Source organism: Piliocolobus tephrosceles, chromosome 4, assembly GCF_002776525.5.
Source record: "Piliocolobus tephrosceles isolate RC106 chromosome 4, ASM277652v3, whole genome shotgun sequence".
Lineage (NCBI taxonomy): Eukaryota > Metazoa > Chordata > Mammalia > Primates > Cercopithecidae > Piliocolobus > Piliocolobus tephrosceles.
Genome location: NC_045437.1, coordinates 162,418,755 through 162,443,544, shown reverse-complemented (window position 1 = coordinate 162,443,544; position 24,790 = coordinate 162,418,755). Strand labels below are relative to the sequence as shown.

Below are 24,790 nucleotides of genomic sequence, written 5' to 3'. Positions count from 1 at the left end.
AAAAGGAGCCTAAAGTGGCAACTCTAGAGTAGACTGAAGAGTACAGGATTTAGAAACTGTGAACATGAGCTACATGGCCTTCGGTCCTTTAACCTCTCTTGAGTCAAGTTATTCTCCACACCTTATCTCTGCTCAAATGTCCTCTCCTCACAGAGGCCTTCCTCAGAGGACTAGCTCCAAAAATTATTGTTTTCCTTATCCTCTTTATGTTTTTTTCATAATACTTACCACCATTGATTTTTCACTTGGTTGGTTGGTTGGTTGGTTGGTTTGCCTGCCTCCCTACCAAAATATAAGTTTCCAGAGGATGATTTGGACTTTGTCTTATCCTCTGCTATCTTCCTTGTGCCTGGAACAGTGTTGGGTACATAATAGGTGTTGAATGTGTGTTTGTTTAATAACGGAATCTGTAAACTTGAGGTGATTTTTGCCCCAGCCACCTCACTCTGCAGTTGTAAATGAATACATATGTCAGTAATGGCAGTCATTGTTGAAGTCAGCATGGCCATCTGGGATTTAGTGCAGAATTCAGAGCAGCGTGCTTTCTTAGTCCTAATGTACACTGCTGACCTCTCACATGTAGGGAGATGTGTAGGGGTGGATGGAATTCTCCCTACTTGGTATTGGCCTCAGCGCTCTGATGGACTTCTCCACACCTCTAATTTCAGCATGTCCACCTGCCCACTGGGGCCCAAACTGCATCCACACCTGCAACTGCCACAATGGAGCTTTCTGCAGTGCCTACGATGGGGAATGTAAATGCACTCCTGGCTGGACAGGGCTCTACTGCACTCAGAGTAAGTGACAAGCCTTCTGAGGCTCACCAAGGGGAGCCTCATCCAAGGAGGAAACAGCCTCACACTCCTCATGCGTGACTGGAGCTCAAAAAAGGTCCCTGAGGTTGGACTACTTCTGTCTCCTAATGACCTGTAGACATCTAAATATCTCTAAGTGATGAAGAGCTACTACATTCCAAGTATTCTCTCTAGGTTCTATCAGGACACTGAGGTGGAGCAATGCTGTGTGATGGTGTGCAGGTTATTTCTCTTCTCTCCTTTAACCAAACCATATTTATATGGATCAAATTCTCAATTCTTTATTCTAACAGCACAAAAGTTAGGATATAAAGATTAGAAAGGTAGTGAAGACAACAAGCCTCACTGCCTGATTTAATGTGTGCTCCTGGAAAAGGTGGAGTTCCATGGTTTTTAAACTGTAGCAAGCTTCAGAATCACCTGGAGTACACAACAAACACAGAAGCTGGTCCCATCCCAGAGAGCTGGGGCAGTGGGTCTGGACTGGCACCTGAGAATTGCCATTTTTATCAACTGGTAGTAATGCCAGCCTGAGACCATGCTTTGAGAGTCACTGCTCGAGTTCTTTTCCCCATTTTGTATTTCATAGCATCCTAACCATTTTTTCTTCTATAAGGCTTTTAGCATGATAGGATATAATGTGCAAAGTACTTACTCCAAAGCTGAGCATCATTGGGGAAGGAAGATTATTCTCTGCCTTCTTACCTTTGGTTGAATAAAGGAGACAAGACAGGAAGGCATGTGTTATGATTAAGTACTAAATAGCATACATTTTAAAATAATAGCAAGAAGCTGAGGAGGAAAGATGGGTCTGAAATTGAGCAATTCTTATTTAATACTAATTAGAGTACATAATTAAAGAATAGGCTGAAAAAGTCTTTAGAAACTTTCTAGAAGAGAATGTAGACCTTGAACCAAGATTTGAAAAAGATAATTGGCAAGGAAGGTGACTGGCCCAAGCATATTCTTCAGAGCTCATATATCTATAAATATTGTTTAACTTCTTAGAGAAAGGTACTTGTAAGATATTATTTATAATTCTAAAATTGGAATGTGCTTCAAACAGAGAACCCTTTTTCAAGTGCAAGTAACATGATACAGTGGGAGCAACATGGGGTCCGGAGCCAGACCTCCCTGCGTTTGAATCATGGCCCTGCCAGTTGCCAGCTGTGTGACTTAGGGTACTTGGGGCTTAGTTCCTGTCTACAGGATGGGAATATCCATTCCTGCATTTCTGGCCTGCTGTAAAGATTAAACAAGAGAATGCATGAAAAGAATCTGGCACAGAGTAGGTGCTAAATAAATGCATGACAGCAGGGGGTCATCAGTGCGTACTGGCATCTGGGCACTGCCTCTGCTTCTTGAAAGTTCCATAAGAAAATGAGAAAATGAAAAGCATATGTAATGTTTGGAAACAACCATCGAATCAGCCTGCACGGAATCTTTCATCACGCCAGAGATCCCCAAGACACTCTTGCGGGGCAGCTGCCAGCGCATGTAAGCCAACAGAATTTGTGGGTGTCTTTAGCTCAAGAGAGTCGCTGGTCTCAGCATTGAAAATTACGCAGCAGTGTGAAGGCTTATTGCTTTTTGCAAAGCACCTGTGAAGTATAATTGGTTTTTAAGGTAAGCATTCTAGTACACCTCTTCAGGGAAGTTGATATTATCTAAGTTAATAACAGATACAGTGGACAAGGCTAGTAGCAACGACAGAGAGATGTTCTGTACTGCAAGTAAAAGCATACAGATAATTTTAATATAAAGTACCCATCTCAGTCTATTGGAATTTGAGTCTAGAATTCTAGTAGAAATGTGAAAGAGTGACAGGAAATGTCCTATTCTTCCAGGATGGAAGGGATGCTTTTTTAGAAGGCACTAGTCTTGCCTCCAGGGGTACCAGTGATGGTTACACTGACAGGAATGAAACTCTTCTGCCTCCTGCTTATGAATTACAACCTCCTTGCAAGAGCCCTGTCTTGGGACTTCAAAGAAGCTCTTGTGGCAAGCTGACATATGTACCATTCACTGCGTTCTCTGATGGCTCAGTGTCATTCAAGTTTAAACACAAATATGTTGGAGGCACGAGCCTCCAAGTGTTTCTCTTCAGCAGCCTCTTGACTCCTGCTGTCCTCCCTCCTCCCACAGGATGTCCTCTAGGGTTTTATGGAAAAGACTGTGCACTGATATGCCAATGTCAAAACGGAGCTGACTGCGACCACATCTCCGGGCAGTGTACTTGCCGCACTGGGTTTATGGGACGGCACTGTGAGCAGAGTAAGCATGAGCGTGTGGCATCACTGGGTGGTATATTTTTCCTCTAGAATCACATTTCCTAGATGCCGGGAAATATTAAGGCAGAATTCACCACTCTTAGGTTGTCTGAGCTGATGGCTGGTTACTTCTCAGCATGACTGACTTCCCCTTCCAGAGGTCAGGCCTCCCTGGGATCATTGCTGGTTACTCAGTGCTCTGGGTGGAGGAGGTGCGACTACAAGAATGAAGACAGAATTCAAGTTTTCCATTCTGTTCTTTCGGGCTCTCCCTTCCTCTCTTTCTTATTTTTGGAATGTGGCTGCTCAGAGCTTTAAAAGAGCCAGTCGAGCTTTCTTCATGGCAGAGGCGGGACCCGGGTCTCACATTGGAGGACAGTACATTCGATGGGGAGGAGGGCTGGTGGCCCAGGGCCAACCCCTGTTGCTGGTGAGGGAACACATCCATGCAAACATTGCCACCCTTTCAACAACCTTCTCTGGACAGTACTTTTATACTGCTTCCATTAACAACTTCTCATCTTAGTCTTAACAACCTTCAAGACAACATACTGCCTTAAAATTTTTTTTAAGTCCCACTAGGGGAGAATATGCTGTTGGAATTACTCATCCTTATTTTTTATTTCCACCCCGCTATCTATGCATCCACTCACGGAGTTATAAGAACATTAGTCTTGGCCGGGCGCAGTGGTTCACGCCTGTAATCCCAGCACTTAGGGAGGCCGAGATGGACGGACCACGAGGTCAGGAGTTCGAGAACAGCCTGGCCAACATAGTGAAACCCCGTCTCTACTAAAAATACAAAAAATTAGCTGGACGTGGTGGCAGTCACCTGCAATCCTAGCTACTCAGGAGGCTGAGGCAGGAGAATTGCTTGAACACGGGAGGCGGAGGTTGCAGCGAGCTGAGATCGCACCACTGCATAGCAGCCGGAGCGACGGTGCGAGACTCTGTCTCAAAAAAAAAAAAAAAATTAGTCTTAAGAAAATTGAATATTGCAAATTAGTTTATTATTCCTTTCCTCTATGACTTTCATTCAGTATTCACAATAAATAAGGGCTTAGGGCTGTATCGGACCCACTTTCTTATGATAAAACCTTTTAGGCAGGAAAAGGTGAAGAACAATTCCTGTTTAGCAGAGGTTGTACTCTTGGGAAGGATCTGCCAAGATTATGGCCATAGGAGCAGTGTGGCCTGGAAAGGTTGATCAGGATAGCAGGACTCTGGAAATAAAGCATCCCTCCCCACTCCACTCCACTGGCGCCTCACAGAGCCACTTTGAGCCTGGTTGCCTCAATCTTATGTGCTAAACCCTAGGGTATTTTTGCATATCCTCTTTCTAGCAAATATACAAAAGTGACATCCAGGAATCAGCTCAAGACAGAGACAGCCCAATTTTTAGTTTTGCATCACTGTTTCATTGAGTCATGAAACAGATCCTGACTGAGTGACACAGTTGCATTCACACCTCTTTTGTGCATATAAATATTGTATGTCTGTGTATAAATTTCTAAACATATTCATGGAAACCAGAATAGGCTCAAAATTTTACTTGAATGCCAGATGACTGGTTAAGGTCTTATTAAATAAGAAAACCTCTTAAGTGCTTCCGTGATTACTCTCAACAGCAAATTAAAGTGTCCCTATTTTTGGAGACTTCTCCCAATGCTTATTTGTAAACAGAAACCCTGTGTTTGACAGAGAATTCTAATAATACTAGCACATTGCCCCCTGCTGTTAACTTTATGAAAAACAACAATATTTTGTCACGAAGATTTTTAGATTTAACATGCTTACACTATCCTTTGAAATTCATGCCTAACTCTTATTACAACCACATTGTAAGAATCCCATTATTTTTGTCTTTGAGACTTCAACAAAATCCAGAGTTTGAACCACTCCATAGCAAATGAAGTTCTTACCTAGAAAATCAACAAAACTTGTTGTCTGCCTCTTCTCCTATTCCTGGCTAATTGAGAATGTGTGTTTATGAAGATCGCTGAGCCTACAGTAAAATATATGTGTTCTCAAGAAAGCATCTTTAGTTTATGCTCTTCAGTCTAGGCCCCTTTCAACCCACAGTTTTGCTTGGTAGACTTGTCTCAAATTGCCCTTAGTGATTATCTTCATCTATTCCACGGGAATTCCACAGACTCTCCATATACACATCATAGAGGTGGGTATGTAGCAGCTGAAAGTGTCGGGATCTCTAATGTTGAGCAGCCCTGGCTCTAGCCCTGTGCAGTTGGACTGTGAGTGCCACCATGATTCCGGGAATGCTGTCCAGTTCTGGGACACTCTTGGGGGTACAAGTCAGCCTCAATAGGAATCCCCTGAAAGGACTCTGCTCTAGATGTGCAGAGCTTGCAGTCAGAGACAGCCTTGCTCCAAATTCCCAAGGCTGGAAAGCTACATTTGACTTTCCTTCTCTAGAGTGCCCTGCAGGAACATATGGTTATGGATGTCGCCAGATATGTGACTGTCTGAACAACTCCACCTGCGACCACATCACCGGAACCTGTTACTGCAGCCCCGGATGGAAGGGAGCGAGATGTGATCAAGGTAAAGATACTATCAAATGTTCGTAGTATTGTGTGAGCAGCATGTACCGGTCTCTGCGAAGTATTTTCACTTGCGTTATCCAGCATAATCTTCACCACAACTCTAAATGACATAATTGGTTACTTATTTAATTTCCAAATGAATGTCTTATTGTTGCTCTCCTGTGGATAAGGAAACAAAAGCTTAGAGAGGCCGACTAATTTTCCCAAGGTCACATAGCTAATATCTAGAATATGTCATAGCTTTTGTGCCAGATTTTTGTTATTCCAAAACTCGTGAACTTCCTACCGGGTCTATAATTTCTTTTCAGCTTTATTGAGGTGTAATTGATACACACACAAAAAACCTATTTAATGTGTACAATTTAATAAAATTTGGACTATCTACATACCTATGAAACCATCACCATAATAACTGAAATATCCATCACCATGTGTTTCCTCATGCCCCTCCCTACTTCTACCACCCCTTATGCCCCAGGTAATCACTCATGTCTTTTCTGTCAGTATAGATTAGTTTTCATTTTCTAGAATTTTATATCAATGAAATCATATTGTACTCTTTTGGGTCTGGCTTTGTTTACTCAGCATAATTATTTTGAAATGGAACCATGTTGTAGCACATATCAACAATTCAGTTCTTTTCATTGCTGAATAGTATTTCATTGTATGGATATACTACAATCTATTTCCCTATTCATGTGCTGATGGACACGTGGATTGTTTCCAGTTTGGGGCTATTACAGATAAAGACACTATGAACAAGAGTGAATCAAGTTTTTGCATGGACGTGTGCTTTCATTTCTCTTGGGTAAATACCTAGGAAAAGAATAATTGGGTTATATGGTAGGCATATGTTTAACTTTTTGTAAAACTTGTGCCCCTGGTTTTTAATTGAGGAGTGTGTCATAATGACCTGGGAATAGTTGTCATGTACACGGTCCCATTTGGGAAATTCTGATTCTGGGGTTGGGAACTTTGAGAAAGTGCTTCTGATGGTTCTGAAGCATGCCCTGCAGACAGCCACAGCTCTTACTGCCTGTGGTACTCCCTGGTAGACAATAAGCAGATGGGCTATAAAAGGCTTTAGAAAATTGATACACTGTTGTAGATGGCGTCATCTTAAACTGCAGACCATGTAAATATTTACAACATTTAATTTCTTTGGTAAAATAACTTTTACATGCTTATGATTTACATTTGACTGTCATAACAATAGAATGCAATCTTTCATGATCACATCATAATTACAAATACGCTGTAATCTCACTACATTGTCCTTGGTGGTCTGTGTTTCAGGTCATATTGCTTTGTAAGAAGGTCCTCTAGCATTTAGAATCGTAAAATCATAGGAACGTTTACTTGAGCTGGAAGCAGTGACATGGAGGCCTCTTTTCTCATTTATAGATGATAAAACTGCAGCCTGAAAGCTTAAGGGAAAGTTCAGCATATCTAGGTCAATTTTTTTAGATGCCAGATTTCTTGACTCTCAACCCATGCCTTTAGCGTCCTCACTTGATGGACCATAAGGAAGAACTATGTAATGCCGAATTTTGAATTTAATGAGTAAGGTATTAGGGTAATGCTATCAGGTATTATCAGGACAAAGCTTTCTGTCATGGAAAATAACTTTGCACAGAACAATATCTTCTGAGGTAAAAGACCCATTGTAATTAGCAAAAGGCAGATCCTGTTCTTAGACTAGATTTATAATGGTGTTATGCTTGCTTAGAAGGAAGATTACTCTTAGAAATGCTAAGGATAGACATAGAATTTGGTTAAGCAGTTGGGACATTTAGCATTTAACTCTGCATAAACTTTATTTATTATTGAATAATGAAGCAAAGTAAAAATCAGATAAATTGTTACCCCAAATCAATTGCCAGTCTAAGTATTTAATCGGATATATATAAGAAGCTCTCAAACCCTACTGTTGAATCTCTTTGGGTTTAGAAAATCCTGTCTCTTTCTTTACATTTTTTAGAGACAGGGTCTTGCTATGTTAGCCAGGGTGGTCTCTAACTGCTAGGCTAGATCAGTTCTTCCACCTCAGCCTCCTGAGTAGCTGGAACTCTGGGCACGCATCACTGTGCCCAGCTTCTGTCTCTTTTTGAGGCTTACAGCAGCCTTTCTCTGGGCATGGATAGGCTGACAACATCTGACAATGAGGAATGTTTGCTTTTTCTTCCTGCTCTGTTTCCAAATTAATGTTTTATGAACTGAAAATATGGAGGCATTAGCACAGAAGGAGGTTTTTGTAAGTAGAGATCAAACATTTATCCAGCACATTGTCATCCTTTCTCAAGTCTCTCTTTTCTTTTTCTAGCTGGTGTTATCATAGTTGGAAATCTGAATAGCTTAAGCCGAACCAGTACTGCTCTCCCTGCTGATTCCTACCAGATCGGGGCCATTGCGGGCATCATCATTCTTGTCCTAGTTGTTCTCTTCCTACTGGCATTGTTCATTATTTATAGACACAAGCAGAAGGGAAAGGAATCAAGCATGCCAGCAGTTACCTACACCCCTGCTATGAGGGTCATCAATGCAGATTATACCATTTCAGGTAAGAGCGGAGGCAGGAGAGGCATTTTGCTTCTTGAAAAGTTAAATTTCACCCTGTTTCCTTAAAACTGGGTGTTTGGCTGTGCTGTCCATTGTTTCTGTCAATTCTCATTGAGAGAATTCTGTGGAAAATGTATACATTGCTAGAGATGAGTTTTTTATTTCAACAATAGTAAATTGTCATTCTGTGGTTTGCTATGAGGGTTTTAAAATTGAGCTCATTGTGTTGTCTGTGCTTTAGATTTAGGGAATTTCAATCCATAAGGAGCTTTGTATCCAGCCTCAAGGTTTTGTCATATGTGAGGGGTGTGGGGAGGAAGAGAGGATGATGAATTTACCAAGGTCGTGGATCAGATTATGGGGCTGGATCAGTTTTCCTGTCTCTGAATGGGGTACTTTCTATATGCTTCCCAGCCTCTCCCTAGGCCTACCCGAATCATTAACTGGAGGGAACCAAGTTACACGAGAAACAGCTTTTTGGTATTAGCACCAAGGCAGCCCTTTAAGAAAAGTCTTTTGATTTTTTCTGTTCTGTCACAATGCCTCATAAAAGAAAAAAAAAATTATAATCAATCATCAGTGGAAGCAACCACTTACATGGAGGAATTTAAAAGTTTAAAATCTTTATTACTTTTTGGATGATTATTGAAGGCTTTCTGGTTGGTTACATGTTTAAAACTACAAAATTCTGTGGAAATAGGAGAAGTAGCTGATTTACATAGTAGTGCATTTTCAGTGCAGAATTATTGTGTCAAGAACTCAAGTGTTTAAAAAAACGAAAGTTGCAGAGTAGCTTCAAATGATGCCTTCCCAGCTCTACAAGCCCCAAAGCAAAGAGCAGTTGTCTGTGGATACTGTGAACAAAAGTTCTCTGAAAAGGAATTTGGAAGAAAGAGATTTTGTTCCAGTGAACAATCTGCAAACCCAGGAGTTGCAGCCAGTGTAAAATGAAGGTGCAGTTCAGAGAACAAAGGGAAAGCTTGGGTTTTATAGCAAAAGTCCCCATCCAGCTTCCAATCAGGCCCTTGTATGCAAGTGAAGGATTGAAACTGGTTTAATTCTAATTGGTCAGTGCAACTGAGTTCTGGTTGGTTGATACAGCTGAACCCTGATCATTTGGTAAAGCTGAGCCCTGATTAGCTAAGGCAGGTAAGCTCTGATTGGTCGGTTCAGCTGAGCTCTGAAAGACCCAAAGATAAAAGGCTGGGTTTTCAGGGAACTCAGAGTACGGGTGACACTTAGTCAGCAAAGGCCTGCTTGACTGTATATTAAATTTATGCCTAGTTAGCCACTCCTATGGATCTTAAAGGATTGTTTTTTTCAGTTTCACATTTATTTGTTCACAAGCTTTCATACTTTTCCAAGGAGGCAGTTAGGAAGGCAGAGGCCTGTTGCTTCTAGAAGCTTTGCTGAGTAGGCTGGGCAGGAGGAGATTCTGCCCAGCTTGTGATATGGAAGCAGTCCAGACATTTGTTCTGTTATTTATTTATTTATTTATTTATTTATTTATTTATTTAGAGATGAGTCTCGCTCTGTCACCAGGCTGGAGTGCAGTGGCGCGATCTCTGCTCACTGTAACCTCTGCCTCTGGGGTTCAAGCGATTCTCTTGCCTCAGCCTCCCAAGTAGCTGGGACTACAGGCACCTGCCACCATGCCCGGCTAATTTGTTTTTGTATTTTTAGTAGAGATGGGGTTTCACTGTATTAGCCAGGATGGTCTCCGTCTCTTGACCTCGTCATCTGTCTGCCTTGGCCTCCCAAAGTGCTGGGATTACAGGCGTGAGCCACCTCGCCCGGCCTATTCTGTTATTTTGATTCCCTTTTTTCACATGCATTTATGGGAGCCTGCTGCCTTAACTGTTTCCTTCCTTTTTGCAGGAACCCTTCCTCACAGGAATGGTGGAAACGCTAATAGCCACTACTTTACCAATCCCAGCTACCACACGCTCACCCAGTGTGCCACATCCCCTCACGTCAACAACAGGGATAGGATGACCGTCACGAAGGTGAGAGGCATTGGCTCAAGTCTTTGAAAGTGGGCCAGGGAGAGAGGAAGGGAACCAGAATGTATTGAGGGTCGCTGTTTACCAGAGGCTGTTCTAGGTACTTTACATACATAATCTAATTTATTCCTCTAAACAGTCCTCTGGGTGTGCCTTGGGAATCTCAAGTTTACTGATGAAAATCTCAGTAGTGGGGAGTTTAAGTTACTTGCAGACGTAGCCGCCCAATAATGAGTGTGGCAGCTGCTGTGTGAGTCAGAGTCTCTCAGTCTCTACAATCTGTACTGTTTCCATTACACTGCTTTAGAAAAACGTTTCTAATTTACATGACATTTTAAAATAATAACTCATAATGACATTAACACAAACATAAAGACCTATAGCAGAATCAGCCGTGGGCAAAATCTCCAAGTGCATCTCTTCTGACCGCCCATTCTCTAGTACCCTTTCCTGGCCATCTGTGCTTTAGTAACAACAGCAGTAATATGCACTGATTTGGGTGGAACCACATGAAATTGCTATTTTTGTAGGTCAACAATGGTCACATAGCAACAACCTAATATTATGTGCCAAGCATTTCTAATCACTTAAAAAATATAAACTCATTTAATCTTCACACCAAACCTATACATCGAGTGATTATTATGCCGATTTTACAGATGAGGAAAGTGAGTCACAGAGAGGTTGGAAACAGAGCTGTCTGGAACCCAGAGCTCTTCCTCTAACAGCACCCAGGTCACCCCGGGTCTTCCCCACAATGCTCTGAAATCTCAAACATGTCTTTCTTCTAAACATACCCAAATTATATTTCTAATCTCCGTTGTCTGATTCCAGTGCTCTATTAGAGAAAAAAAATCAAGTTAATTAAATCAATCCAGTTGTAATTTAATTATTGTAGCTATAGATTTTAATTATAGTGCCTCATGGTTAAATACCACTCCACATTCTCCAGAGACTTTCACATTCATCAGTTTATTTGTTCTCATACAAATCAGGGAAGGGGGCAAGGCAGATAATCTTATCCTCATGTTTATGCCTAGGATGACTGCTAAGAGTCACCTGTGACTCACACAAACACAATGTTTGATGGGAGGGCTTAGACCAAGAAGTCTTTTTTTTTCCAATTCAAAGTTATATGTGTAGACATACAGATAAGGTCGAATTGGCACAGGATGACAGAGTGAAATGAAGATCTTGAGGTGGTGGAGGGAATAGCTGGGACTGAAGGACATGAACTCCTGCCAGCTTCCAAGTCCCACCAGGTTACAAGCAGTCACCTCGGCCCCTGAGCTTAGCCCCCTCTAAGGACTGGTCCTCAATATGTACCCTGGACTTTTCCCCAGGTCCATAATGCTGTGCTGTGCCACATTGTATTTTGTTTTTAATCTTTCATTGTTCATATTTTTAACAGTCAAAAAACAATCAACTGTTTGTGAATCTTAAAAATGTGAACCCTGGGAAGAGAGGCCCTGTGGGGGACTGCACTGGGACATTGCCAGCTGACTGGAAACATGGTGGCTACCTCAACGAGCTTGGTGAGTTCTCCCAATGCACATCCCCAGCACACCTTGACCTATGAGTCCCTGAAACAGTCATAAATCTCTGTCTGTGCCAAGGTGTTCTATTGAAAACTTGCATCAAAAAGCACATTTACAGAATTATACCTAACACCTGTACAGGGCTAACTACTGTCCTAAGGGCTTTATCTATTCAACAAACATTTATTGAGTTCCTACTGCGTTCCAGGAATTGATCATAAGAAATTGGGGGCCGGGCGTGGTGCCTCACGCCTGTAATCCCAGCACTTTGGGAGGCCGAGGTGGGCGGATCACGAGGTCAGGAGATCGAGACCATCCTGGCTAACATGGTGAAACCCCATCTCTACTAAAAATACAAAAAATTAGCCAGGCGTGGTGACAGGCGCCTGTAGTCCCAGCTACTCGGGAGGCTGAGGTGGGAGAATGGCGTGAACCCGGGTGGCAGAGCTTGCAGTGAGCTGAGATCATGCCACTGCACTCCAGCCTGGGCGACAGAGCGAGATTCTGTCTCAAAAAAAATAAAAAAGAAAGAAATTGGGATCTCTGCCTGCTCATAGCTTACATTCTAGCTCTATGCCTATTAACTTAGTTCTCACAAGTACTCTAATAGGTAGGTACTATTGTTATCACCATCTCCATGTTACAGTTGAGAAACTGAGTCATAACGAATTACTTGCACAGCGCCTCATCGCCTATTAAATGTCAGAGCTAGTATTGAACCCTGTCAGCTTTGCTCCCAGATGTGCGTTTCTCTTTGTTCTCTTTTGATATAGGGTATCCGTACTTGAGATCCCCTTCCCTTTCAGGTGAGGAAACAGAGATACCAACAGGAATACAGTGGTGGATCAGTGATTCAACTTTTTGAAATCAGGACTCCTTTACACTCTTACAATTTCTTGAGGACCCCAAAGAACTTCTGTTGATAGGGGCTATATCTATTTATATTTACCACATTAAATGAAATTTAATGTGGTAATGAAATTTGATATGTAAATAAAAGTAAAAAATAGAGTATTTAATTTATTTAAATTAACAATCATCACATTTCACGGTAACATAAATTTTGTTTTTATGAAAAATAACTACAGGCCGGGCGCGGTGGCTCAAGCCTGTAATCCCAGCACTTTGGGAGGCCAAGACGGGTGGATCACGAGGTCAGGAGATCGAGACCATCCTGGCTAACACGGTGAAACCCCGTCTCTACTAAAAATACAAAAAACTAGCCGGGTGTGGTGGCGGGCGCCTGTAGTCCCAGCTACTCCGGAGGCTGAGGCAGGAGAATGGTGTGAACCCGGGAGGCGGAGCTTGCAGTGAGCTGAGATCCGGCCACTGCACTCCAGCCTGGGGGACAGAGCGAGACACCCTCTCAAAAAAAAAAAAAAAAAGAAAAAGAACTACGTTTTCCAAAACTACCCAAAATTAGTGAGAAGAGCAACACTATTTTACATTTTTATAAAAACTCTCTTTAATGTCTGGCTTAATAGAAGATAGCTAGATTATCATGTCTGCTTTTGCATTCAGTTGGTTTTGATCTCATACTTTGTATAGCTTCTGAAAAACTCCACTGTATGCTTGAAAGAGAATTAGAGTGAAAATGGCAAATAATGTTGTATTGTTATGGAAATAGTTTTGCAGCTGGGCACAATGGCACAGGCCTATAACCCCAGCTATTTGGGAGGCTGAGGCGGGAGGATTGCTTGAGCCCAAAGAACTTCTGTTGATAGGTAGGGGCTATATCTATTTGAGTTTGAGTCTGATCTGGATGACATAGCAAGACCCCACCTCTTAAAATATATGTGTGTATATATAGTTTTGATCTCGTAGGTCTCCTGAAAGGGGGGCAGGAATGCTTGGTCCACACTTAAAGAACTTCTGTGATGTACCATTAATTATGCGGTGCAGTGTCTAAGCCTGTACCCCGTATTTGCAGGGAGGAGTTTGATGATACAGTAACTTACAGGTACGCAGTGTCTTATGGATAACAAATCCTTTCACATACATTCATTTGGAGGTAGGTGCCAGAAATCCCAGTTAAATTTGAATTTCAGATAGATAATAAATATTTTTTGTATAAATAATCACAGGTATTACATGGGATGTATGCTAAAGATTATTTGTTGTTTCTTTAAAATTTTAATATAGCTGATTTTTGTGTATTTTTGTTAATGTTTTGTTTTGTTTTTGTTTTTGAGACAGAGTCTCGCTCTGTCGCCTAGGCCATAGTGCAGTGGCATGATCTGGGCTCACTGCAAGATCTGCCTTCTGGATTCAAGCGACTCTCCTGCCTTAGCCTCCCAATCAGCTGGGATAACAGATGTGCACCACCATGCCTGGCTAATTTTTGTGTTTTCAGTGGATGCTGGCTTTCTCCATGTTGGCCAGGCTGTTCTCAAACTCCTGACCTCAAGTGATCCGTTTGCCTCGGCCTTCCAAAGTGCTGGGATTACAGGCATGAGCTACCGCACTTGGCCTATTTGCTAAATTGGACAATCCTCCTGGGTGGACCCTGTGCCGTGAATCTTGTATAATAGAGGAATAAACTGGGAAGCACAGAGAGGTTAACCCTCTTGTCTGAAATTTCAAAGGAGAAAAGGCTAAAGCCAGATTTCCAAGTTGGTCTTCTGACTGCTCCCCTTAAACACTGCTTCTTCTGTAAGCAGTGTCAGGTTTTCTGAGCCAGTCATAGGAACTGATCCCTCCGGGAATGCCTGTTTCTATGGAAATAAAAATGTTTAAGTGGTGAATACAAATTCTTAGTCGTTTCCATAGTGTCGTGGTTATCACGCTTGCTGTACAAATTCCTAACTTTTATCTGCATTCTATACCATTTTTATCAATAGAATGTGTATTTCCAACATGTGTATTGTGAGTCACACACAAGACTCACAATATGCTTATTGGTAACATCATCTAACATTAAAGGAGACTTTTTAGGAGTCTTAATTACATTTATAATTTAGCTCAAAGGAATATATGAATTGATATTCAGCAAAATACCAACCAGCACTGCTGAAAGAAAAGTCCTCTTGTTCTATTTTAGACCACTGTGAAAACTCCAGAGGATACAACATCACTGCATTGGTCATATGTAAACGTCTCTGCTTTGTGGCTCCATGAGACCCAAGGGACTGAGTGTTAGGAATATAGAATCTTCATTGGAAATTCTGGATCGTCTTGGTTTGTTCTCACTTGGGAATAATTCTGCATTTAACATCCCTTTAAAGTTGTTGCACAGAAAAAGTTCTTCGCAAAGGACAGAGTCAGGCATGTTGTGGATGATAAAGTATACAGGTGCTTTAAATGATGGCATAGTTGTCGTCATGGTATCTGAAAGAGCCTTGAATTACACACAAAAGGCCCTGAGATATGGCACTGGGCCAATCACTTACCCTCTCAGAGTTGATTTGTTCATTTGTAAAATGGGAGTAATAACCGTGTACTGGATCATTGTGTGAATTAAATTAAACCAAGCATTTGAAAGCCCTGCCCCAGGGATTGGTATATACAGGAGTTTACAGGGAATCCTGACTGCTCCCTCATTAAAACAGCTCCCTGATCCTCCAAGGCAATGAAGAGAGAATCTGGCAGGGGTGTCTGGCCTCACAGCCCCAGCTCTTATTCCCTAACTTACTATCTGCTCCATGCTGGTTCTGTCTTTCACATCTTGGTGGAAGGCTAGCCACTGCACAGCTAAGATTAAAATGGACATTTAACAAGACTTTGCTACAGTCTGGAGATGACCAAGAGTATTTGGCAAAGAGGAGTGTAGACAGAGCTCCTTGATAAAGCTGTTTTCAGGGGCCACAGACTGAGCCCCATCTTCATGGGTCCTCTTTATAAAGTCTGGGAATTCCCAAGACCACCCTGACTTCTGACATCAGCTCCAAGTTCGAGGATCACCAAGACCACCCTCAGGATCAACATTTTGCTACAAGGACTCACTGAACTCATTGAATGGGCATTCTCATGGTTACAGTTTAGGGGGGGATTCAGTCATATGGACATGATTGACTCCCAACATGTAGACATGATTGACCTTTAGCCTTTCTCCTTCCAGAGGTGGAGGTGATACCATATGGCCCCAAACCCCCACCATAAATCACTTGGTTACACTATCCAGTGTAGCCTTGGGCCTCCAGGTGAACAAAAGCACTCCTATTGGGCAGGACAGTCCAAGGACTTCAAGATCACCTCCCAGGAGGTGAGGGCAAAGGCCACCCCTTTCTTCGATCAGGTTAATTCTTCACTACACACCAATTTATGCTGCCTCCTTGCGTAACCCTGTGCCTTTCCCTCCAGCTGTAGGCTTGGTTAGACTCTTCACCTCCCAGATGCAAGAGAGTGTGCCTGAGAGAGGAAAATATTCCTGTTTCCTGTCCCACAATGATGGATATCTGACAGACCCTCTCCCTTTAGGAGAGGCTGCTTCCTCCTCCACAACAGTGTGTGCTTACTCAGTGATCCCCATAGGACACCAACATCACAACTTGAGCTTCACATCACTCTAAGACATGCATGCACAGTGGCAGGGGTATCATTTCCTTAACATTCTCAGATACTTCCCTGGAATGTTCATTGCTAGTCGTTACTTTACTCTCTACTTAACCTAAGTCTGTAACATTCGTATAGTATTGTATTGTATTGTATTGTATTGTATTGTATTGTATTTCAAAAGATTAGTGACGAGGTTTTGCCATATTGCCCAGGCTGGTCTCGAATTCCTGAGCTCTAGTGACGAGGTTTTGCTGGATTGCCCAGGCTGGTCTCAAACTCCTGAGCTCAAGGAATCCACCACCTTGGCTCCCAAAGTCCTGTGATTACAGGCATGAGCCACCGCACCTGGCCTGTAATAGTCTTTTAAAAGACAATTGAAAAAGGCTTGGAGTGCTTAAGCAAAGACTGAAGCAGAGGGTAGTATAATGCACTGAGTGTTAGAGTAATGGACACACTTCATTTGTATGCTGCTTCAGAGTTTACAAAGCCTTTTCATATGCTCTGTTTCACTTAATGATGACAAAAACCCTGGAAGGCGGGAAGGCAAATTTGTTTTCCCCATTTTAGAGATGAGAAAATTGACACTCAGAGAGTGGAACCTCTTGCCCAAAATCGTATGGCCAATAAGTGATGATATGTAATTCCTTTGTCTCCTAATCTGTAGTTTTTTCCTTTTGGTCACAGCTCCAGTAGAATACTTGGTTCCCATGCAGTATTAACAATGCAATTTGCACATATACACCAGATAGTATAAAATGGGCTAGGTAATGTCCTCTTATTTTGTTTTTAATAGTGTGAATTTGTGATTAAATGCTTATATTTTATACAACATGCTTATGACCTGATTGATTTCTGTAAGAGGTTTCACGTTCTGTCTTGCCTACGTGCTCAATTTTTTCCAGCATGAGCAGGAACGCTCCTATTTCCCTCCCCACACCCACGAAATAAAGGCTGGCCATTTTCCAACGAGAAAGTGGTTTTTTTGTGTGTTATCTGGGCTCATACACAATTATGTCCCCATACCTGGAAAAGTCAGATTGTTAAAATAAAAGATGAATAAAGAAGGGCAAGAGCTAGTATCACCTGTAAAGTGTTAGTCAACAGTGTTTGAAGCTTCCAGTCTCCAGAAAACATGCTTATAGTGAAGACAATAATATAACCGAATAATGATTATTGGGAAAACGATTTGAAAACCATCAGAGCCTTGAAAGAGCTGCACATAGGTGTGAAATGTCACCTCTGGTCTTGGCTGTGTCTTTTCACTGTGCAACCTTGAATCAGTATACTGATTTATCTCTGGGCCTCAGTTTCTATCCTGTTTTGACTAGCTTTTCCTGAATCACTGTAAATGACTGGGTGAATGACCAAATGTGTGTGTGTTTAATTCTAAGCACTGGGGACATCTGGGACAACTGATCCAGTGTAAAGACTTGAAAAGCAGCAGCCTGGTTGTTTGCTGCAGTGGGAGATCCTCTTCCAGGACCTTGGAATATTGGATGGGGTTTTTCTTCCTTTAAATTCTCACTGGGTGTTTTATTCTTCCTTTATTACAGGTGCTTTTGGACTTGACAGAAGCTATATGGGAAAATCCTTAAAAGGTATGGTGTAAATTTGAAGAAGAAATCAGAAGCACAATTACATTTTTTTAACCTCAAAGACTGAAATATTTTTTAAGCAAGCTAGAGTGACAAGAGAAAATGTAGAATTTTTGGTGTGGTCAGTTACTACAGCAAACACACAAACGTGTGACTGACATCAAGAAACTGACCAGAGGTGGACCTTGGTAGAGCTTAAGTCTTTGGGGAACAAAAGATTCAGTTTGCTGAGGAAATACTCATATGAAAGAAATATGGCTTATGGGGAGACAGAAACACATAAGGGGAAATAGCAAAGACAATAAGACAAGATCCGCATGGTTACATGTTGACCAAGGTCTGCATTTTAGGATGGGTATGAGTGATTAGGTGCCTAGGACAGAGTTTTACTGGAAGTCCTCCCAGCACAAATGCCTTCTTGTCATGATAATCGAGCACTCTCGGTGCCGCTGGGGCCATCAACAGCTGGTTTCTTGATTGAACTTCAGTAAATTTTCTATTAATAAAATAGAATGTAATTGATTATATTTGAATGTGATCATACAAATGAAATCAGATAGTGATATTGATGTCAGTACTCATCTTGGAGAGGAACTAAAGCTGCTTTACGAATAGGTCATTTTATAGCAAATTCTCTCCAAAACAAGTGGAAAAGGTGTAGTATTATTTTCAGTGTGTAGAATTATGGAAACCTAGCTATAAAGAAAAAAAGTAAATTATTACCAAGAAATGATGTTGCCAGTGACACAGCATTAGCTTTCTCTTCCCATTTCTCTTCACAGACCTGGGAAAGAATTCTGAGTATAATTCAAGTAATTGCTCCCTAAGCAGTTCTGAGAACCCATATGCCACTATTAAAGACCCACCTGTACTTATCCCTAAAAGCTCAGAGTGTGGTTATGTGGAGATGAAATCGCCGGCACGAAGAGATTCCCCATATGCAGAGATCAACAACTCAACTTCAGCCAACAAGAATGTCTATGAAGTTGGTAAGATCTCTTAACCATAGAAAGAACTGAGTGCATAAGTTTTTAAAAACAGTTTTAAAGTCTTTACGAATGTAATAGTTGCAGGTTGTAGAAATCGTTTTGAAAATAATGGTCTGTATTTTATTTTATTTTGTATTTTTTTGAGATGGGTCTCTCTCTCTGTCACCCAGGTGGTGTGCAGTGGCACAATCATGGCTCACTGCAACCTCCACCTAACAGGCTCAAGCCAGCCTCCCACTTCAGCCTCCCAAGTAGCTGGGACCACAGGCAAGCACCACCACGCCCAGCTAATTTTTTGTATTTTGGGTAGAGACGGGGTTTTGTCACCATATTTTATTAATAGATGCGACCTGTGTTTTTAGTGATCATATTAATTGGTGCCAAAGGAATTTTCCAGGGACAATATCATTTAGAAAAATTTAAGGTAAATTTTCTTTAATTTTCACCTAATCATCCATCTTCTGTTTTGTAACCATAGTGAATATTTTGGCACACATGTGGATAGCATATGTATCCTATAGCTAATATAGCTAGTTAGCCAAAACAAATGGTTCAAGTGGATTAAACAGGTGATTCCATTTCCTGGTTCATTATATTAATATAATGCATTTAGCAAGATTGAAACATTCTACTTTTAAACTTGTCCAATATAGTTGTAATATTCTCTGATGTGAACGTGATGCAAATTAATATGAATTCAGTTTAAAATTGAGGTTATTTTGATTGTCTTTTGCAAATACCACTTGGGAAATGATAAAACATAGCACCACTACCGTTGGCTAAACGATAGGGCTATATATTTTCATTTTTTCTCTCTCTCTCTATTTCGATATCTCTGTGAGTATTTGTGATTTTAACTTTAAAATATTCTCTACTACTTGTAAATGAAGTGCCTACTTTACTACTAGTATTTTATTTTATGCCAGGTATGTCCCCAGGAAAAAGTACACAAAATAATTTCTTTTTAAAGTATTAAGACAGCTTTTTAAACTGGAAGTCCAAGTGAACTACATTTTTTTTGGAAAGTCAGGAGCAATTCTCCTTTCAACTGCCCCGCAAACCCGCCACAGTAGGATGGGAACTCAGCTGAGAGCCCGAGTCTTGAGTCCCAAAGCTGGGAACTTGTTGAGTGCTTTCATGAACCGAATTAACGTTTGAGAACCTCAGTCTTCTCACCTGTGGAATAAGGGGCTTGGCCTACATTATCCCCAAGGGGTTTTTCAGACCATGATTCATATCCAGGATTCTGTATATTCCCTTAATGTCTTCATCCTGATTATGTGGTCATCCTTTTGTTCTGAACACCATTTGTGTTTGCCAGTTGATCCAACTATACAGAATTGCCACCTGTATGTGATGATTTTTAAAATCATGTTTTTAAAACCAGTATTTCCTTATGTTTTTTAAAAAGTCCCATTGGTATGTTTGAAATTTGCAAGAAATGCCATATTCTTTTTAAAAGTGTTTCCATTGCTGACAAATTAATGTGTCCTTGGTTATCACAGAACCGACAGTGAGCGTTGTCCAAGGAGTATTCAGCAATAATGGGCATCTCACCCAGGATCCATATGACCTCCCAAAGAACAGTCACATCCCTTGTCATTATGACCTGCTGCCAGTCCGAGACAGTTCATCTTCCCCCAAGCAAGAGGACAGTGGCGGTAGCAGCAGCAGCAGCAGCAGCAGCAGCAGCAGCAGTGAATGACACCAAAGGACCGCTTGGTAGCCACTGGAAACCTTTCCAGAACTGCTGTTTGGTTCTTCTCCATCCTCAATTTTGTCACTTTCATGTGAATGTTAATCAACTCGGTAGGCAATTGTTGGACGTGAACCAGAAAGCTGAAAGCTGAGGCTGCAATTGTTGGATATGAACTGGAAAGCTCAAAGCTGAGGCTGACACTGACTATAGGTGCTTTTTGTTCAGGTGGATTTAAGGGAGTTAGAGATGTGATTTGCCATTGCTCTTAGTTTTTGAACTATAACCGTGAAGCATGACTTATTATAAGATGTTTGCTGAAAGCATGAACTTGCAGAACTCCCTCGGAGACGCAGGTTGCGGTGGACATTGGCATTGTTGCTTGAACAATTAAAATTTGAGTATTGTCTTTCTCATTTGCATTATACAGCTGTACTAGGATTGTACGGTTTACCATAAAATTTACTTCATGAAAGTGGGAATCACTGAACATGCAGAAGAAAAGGAACATGTTGTTAAGTCCTTATTCTTAACTTTATTCAACTGGACTCAGAATTGTAGGGATAATATGAATGCAGGAGGAAACATTCTGTCAGGTGGTATAACTGGATAGACTTTGAATATACTCTAAAAGTGGACAGAAAATTTAAATATGAAAATCTTAGGTTTTGTTTAGAACAAGAAAACATGCAATTAGAATTATTTTAGAAATAGTAGGAAGTATTGCAGAAGTCAATACACAAATGTACCAGGCAGAGGTGGTTTTCTCTCTGACCCTCATCCCACTTCAGATCTATGACATTATTCTGATCACTGGCTCCATCATACATATTCACCACTTGAGATTCATAACATATCAATAGTTATTTCATAAATATAGAAATGAAATAATTTTATTTTTGACAGACTGGATGGAATGAGTGTGTAATGATTGATAAAGGTTGTAAATTTTAAGTGCAAGATGATGCCTACGTTTTGTAAACCATTAGTAATACGTGCTGTAATATAGAATTAGCGGTACATTTTGATTAATCTTTCCCTAGAAGTGACTGAAATATTTTTGTGCATATTTGAGAAAGGGCACTTTCCTTTTATTAATTGTCAATTTAGAGAAACTATGCTTAAGCTGGTCTTTTGCATTGCTAATGTGACATGTACCCCACTTTTCATTAATTTGTATTTCCATTTTTAAGTTGCATATTCTATGTTTTGTAGTGTTTGGATTGTTAGTGAAAAATTATTATATTATGTGTTCATTGTTCCTTGTATTATTGCCACTTATCTTTTGCTTGATAAAAATGCATTGTTCTTTTTTCTTTTGGAGGCACAAGATGAAAATATATAATTTGAATTGATTAAAATTGGCCGTTACTAAAATAGGTAACCACAGGTGATTGGCTTATGATTGAAATAGAGATGCTTTTCAATATTCCAGAATAGAGTTCCTTTTGATCTGTTGGTTCTGAGCCTTGGTTAAACCAGGGAGAAGGGGAGCAGAAAGGAAACATTACTGCATGAGTACCACAGACTCATCTTACAAAAAACTCTCATTATGGTGATCATAGAATTGACCATCCAAACTGGGAGACTCTTGAGAGTAAATGGAGGGCATTGTTAATAATTATCTTGTGATGAGCTTAAATCTGGACTGTTCCAGGCAAACCAGACTTATCTTGCAATATGAGAATGCTGACATGATGCAAGAAAGCCAGTTTCCCTTCCATTGATCTATTTGACCAAACAAAGGGGCTGAAAAACTGAATAAGGAAGCAACTTTGTAAGAGAAACAGTGGTCTTCAATCTTTTAAAGACATGAAATCCTACATGGCATTTTGCCTCAGTGAGTCAGTTAACAAATATGTATGTGCATCCCTTCTGCTAGTAATGCACATAAGTCATTGTCCCTGCTGGTTATGGAGTTGGAATATCCAGTTATTTCATGTCACACATCGGCACATATGATGGTAGTTTGATCAGACGGATAATACAGCAGACTCACTGCAATGATGGCTGCTCATTTTGAGGAATTCCAACGTCAATTCAAGGAAATAAGAAATGACCTGGAACACACCTTAGAAACAATTGATTTATTCCAATAGTTAGCCACCGGCTGGCTCCCAACTCTAGGTGATAGGCATCTAATTGAGACATGTGTGAGTCAGTAGCCATCAGGGGTCCTTACTGGTAAGAAAAAATTAGACATTTTCCCCCTTTTAAAGATCATCTCTTCTGAGCTCCATGGTAAATTTGAATTTCCCCATTATTCTCTAGAGATAGGTCAAAAAAACAGCTGTTTCTTTTCTCATTCCACTATTAATAAATTAAAAGCTTACTGTACAAAGGCAACAGCAACTTAAAAAAATATCTGGGCAATAGATGTGGACTCCAAAGGGCCACTGCTATCCCTTCCTGTGTGCTCTTTTTGACAAGTAAATCACTCCAGTTAGCTGATGTCCTGAAATGACATTTGTGTTCTGAATTGAGGCAATTCTTATTAGAGCTTACTCAGGACTTTTCAAACATCAGGACACATGTAGCAATTTGGATGTTGTAAAACTACGTGTTACATTTGGAGAGGTCTGGTTGAGAAGGCAAAATGTTCTAAATATTTTGGTATCAATTTGGGTAACAGAAAACTTTTGTTAGAATGAGAATTAAAGAGAAAACAAAAGAACCTTGGCAAAATTTTCCCTCTGAAACTACAAACTTTAGGAATTTTTCCAGATGTATCGAATTTAATTTTACAGTGATGTCACTCTTCATACCAAGTGAATCTATTCTCATGACCTTTGAACCCATGTTAATTTTGGACCCTATAACTAATTTCCTTTCTAAATCCCGTGGTGGTGAAAGCAGTAAAGGAGTTTAGAGATACTTAGCCAATGCCAGTCATATAGTATTGTTAGCCAAACTATTATTCCTTCCTTAGAAGTTGATGTATCAGAAAATTTATAAATTATTTGTGTTTATATATAAGTACATCAGAACTTGCCCAAATGATAACTCATGTTTGCTTTAATAAAGAGAATATGTTATTTGAGGTTAATTATATGATAATAAGGAACATTTTATAATTATTTACAGTGTTTGACATTAATCGCTGTCCTATGATATAGTAGTAATGTTAATAGAGAGTTTAATATGTTTAGCATTATCTTTATGGAATTTATATTCACCAATTTCAGGAAAACCAGCCATAGAACTTTATAACAGGACAGTTGTAACCTGACTGAACCAAATCCATCAGCATAATGACTGTGGGTTGTGAGAAATGCAAAAACTTTATGAAAGTGTGGGTCATCTTGAGCCCCACAGAGCCACAGTGGCCGTCAATTACTGAGATTTTTAAATGGTAAATATTGCAAAAGTTAAACAGGGGTATCATGATATCATTTATAATTCATGTCAATATTAGTAGTCCACTTTATGCTTAAACAAAATCATACAAAATTAAGTTTTAAGGTTATATTTTTTAAGATAATGAATTATCTATCTCTGGGCAACATGTCTTTATTATTCAAGCTGAATGTTTAAGAGAGATTTTGGTCTTCAAGGCTTCACGTCATGAAAGTGTACATGCATATGCAAGTGTGAATCACATGGTATGGATGGTTGCTTGTTTATTAACTAAAGATGTACAGCAAACTGCCCTTTTAGAGTCCTGTTAATATTGATGTCCTAACACTGGGTCTGCTAGTTCAGTATTTAGTCTAGGCTTCATTTTGATATGACTGAATTGCAATCTATATTTTTAAAAAGAAAAAATCAAAATGCATTAGAATTTACGTGGTTGTGGCAAACAAACAAACAATGCTTTCGGTGTTGAAATATCTCTATTTTCCAAAGATGATAAACTTTCATCATTATTAGTCTACATTGTCATTTATATCACCAAACGAGTTTATAGATTAATGCAATAAACTTTCTAATAAAAAACTCTAGTGTTTCTTTCTATATCTGATTCTACTGTTGATTAATGAGAGAAAAAACCTTGTGTTCCTATGGAAAAAATATTATTTTTTTTCATATGTGGCCCCATAACACTTTACAGACACACTTAAAAAGCAATATATACCATTTCATTATATTTCCTTGCATGTATATAGGCTGTCCCTTCAGACTACTTGTTCTTGACGGACACAGGCAACATTTTATTCATATTTGGATCCCTGGAACTCAGGTTAGTGGCTGAGAGTCGAGTCTTCTGTAACTAGCTTTAGGTTATAGTATGTGGATTTGCTTTCTAAATCTCATACTTTCATTTATG

The 24,790-nt window shown here is 40.3% G+C and overlaps 1 protein-coding gene across 1 annotated transcript in view; it reads left to right on the top strand.

Moving 5' to 3' along the window:
* Positions 1–24,459, top strand: part of MEGF10 (multiple EGF like domains 10) — a 171,847-nt gene extending 147,388 nt beyond the window's left edge. Inside the window, exons 16-24 of the mRNA XM_023196976.1 lie at positions 669–797; positions 2,961–3,089; positions 5,519–5,647; positions 7,973–8,209; positions 10,087–10,214; positions 11,623–11,746; positions 17,797–17,841; positions 18,621–18,827; positions 20,333–24,459. Coding sequence (XP_023052744.1) covers positions 669–797; positions 2,961–3,089; positions 5,519–5,647; positions 7,973–8,209; positions 10,087–10,214; positions 11,623–11,746; positions 17,797–17,841; positions 18,621–18,827; positions 20,333–20,532 — 1,328 coding nt within the window. The 3' untranslated portion in view covers positions 20,533–24,459. The remainder of the gene's footprint in view (positions 1–668; positions 798–2,960; positions 3,090–5,518; positions 5,648–7,972; positions 8,210–10,086; positions 10,215–11,622; positions 11,747–17,796; positions 17,842–18,620; positions 18,828–20,332) is intronic.
* Positions 24,460–24,790: the final 331 nt, after the last annotated feature.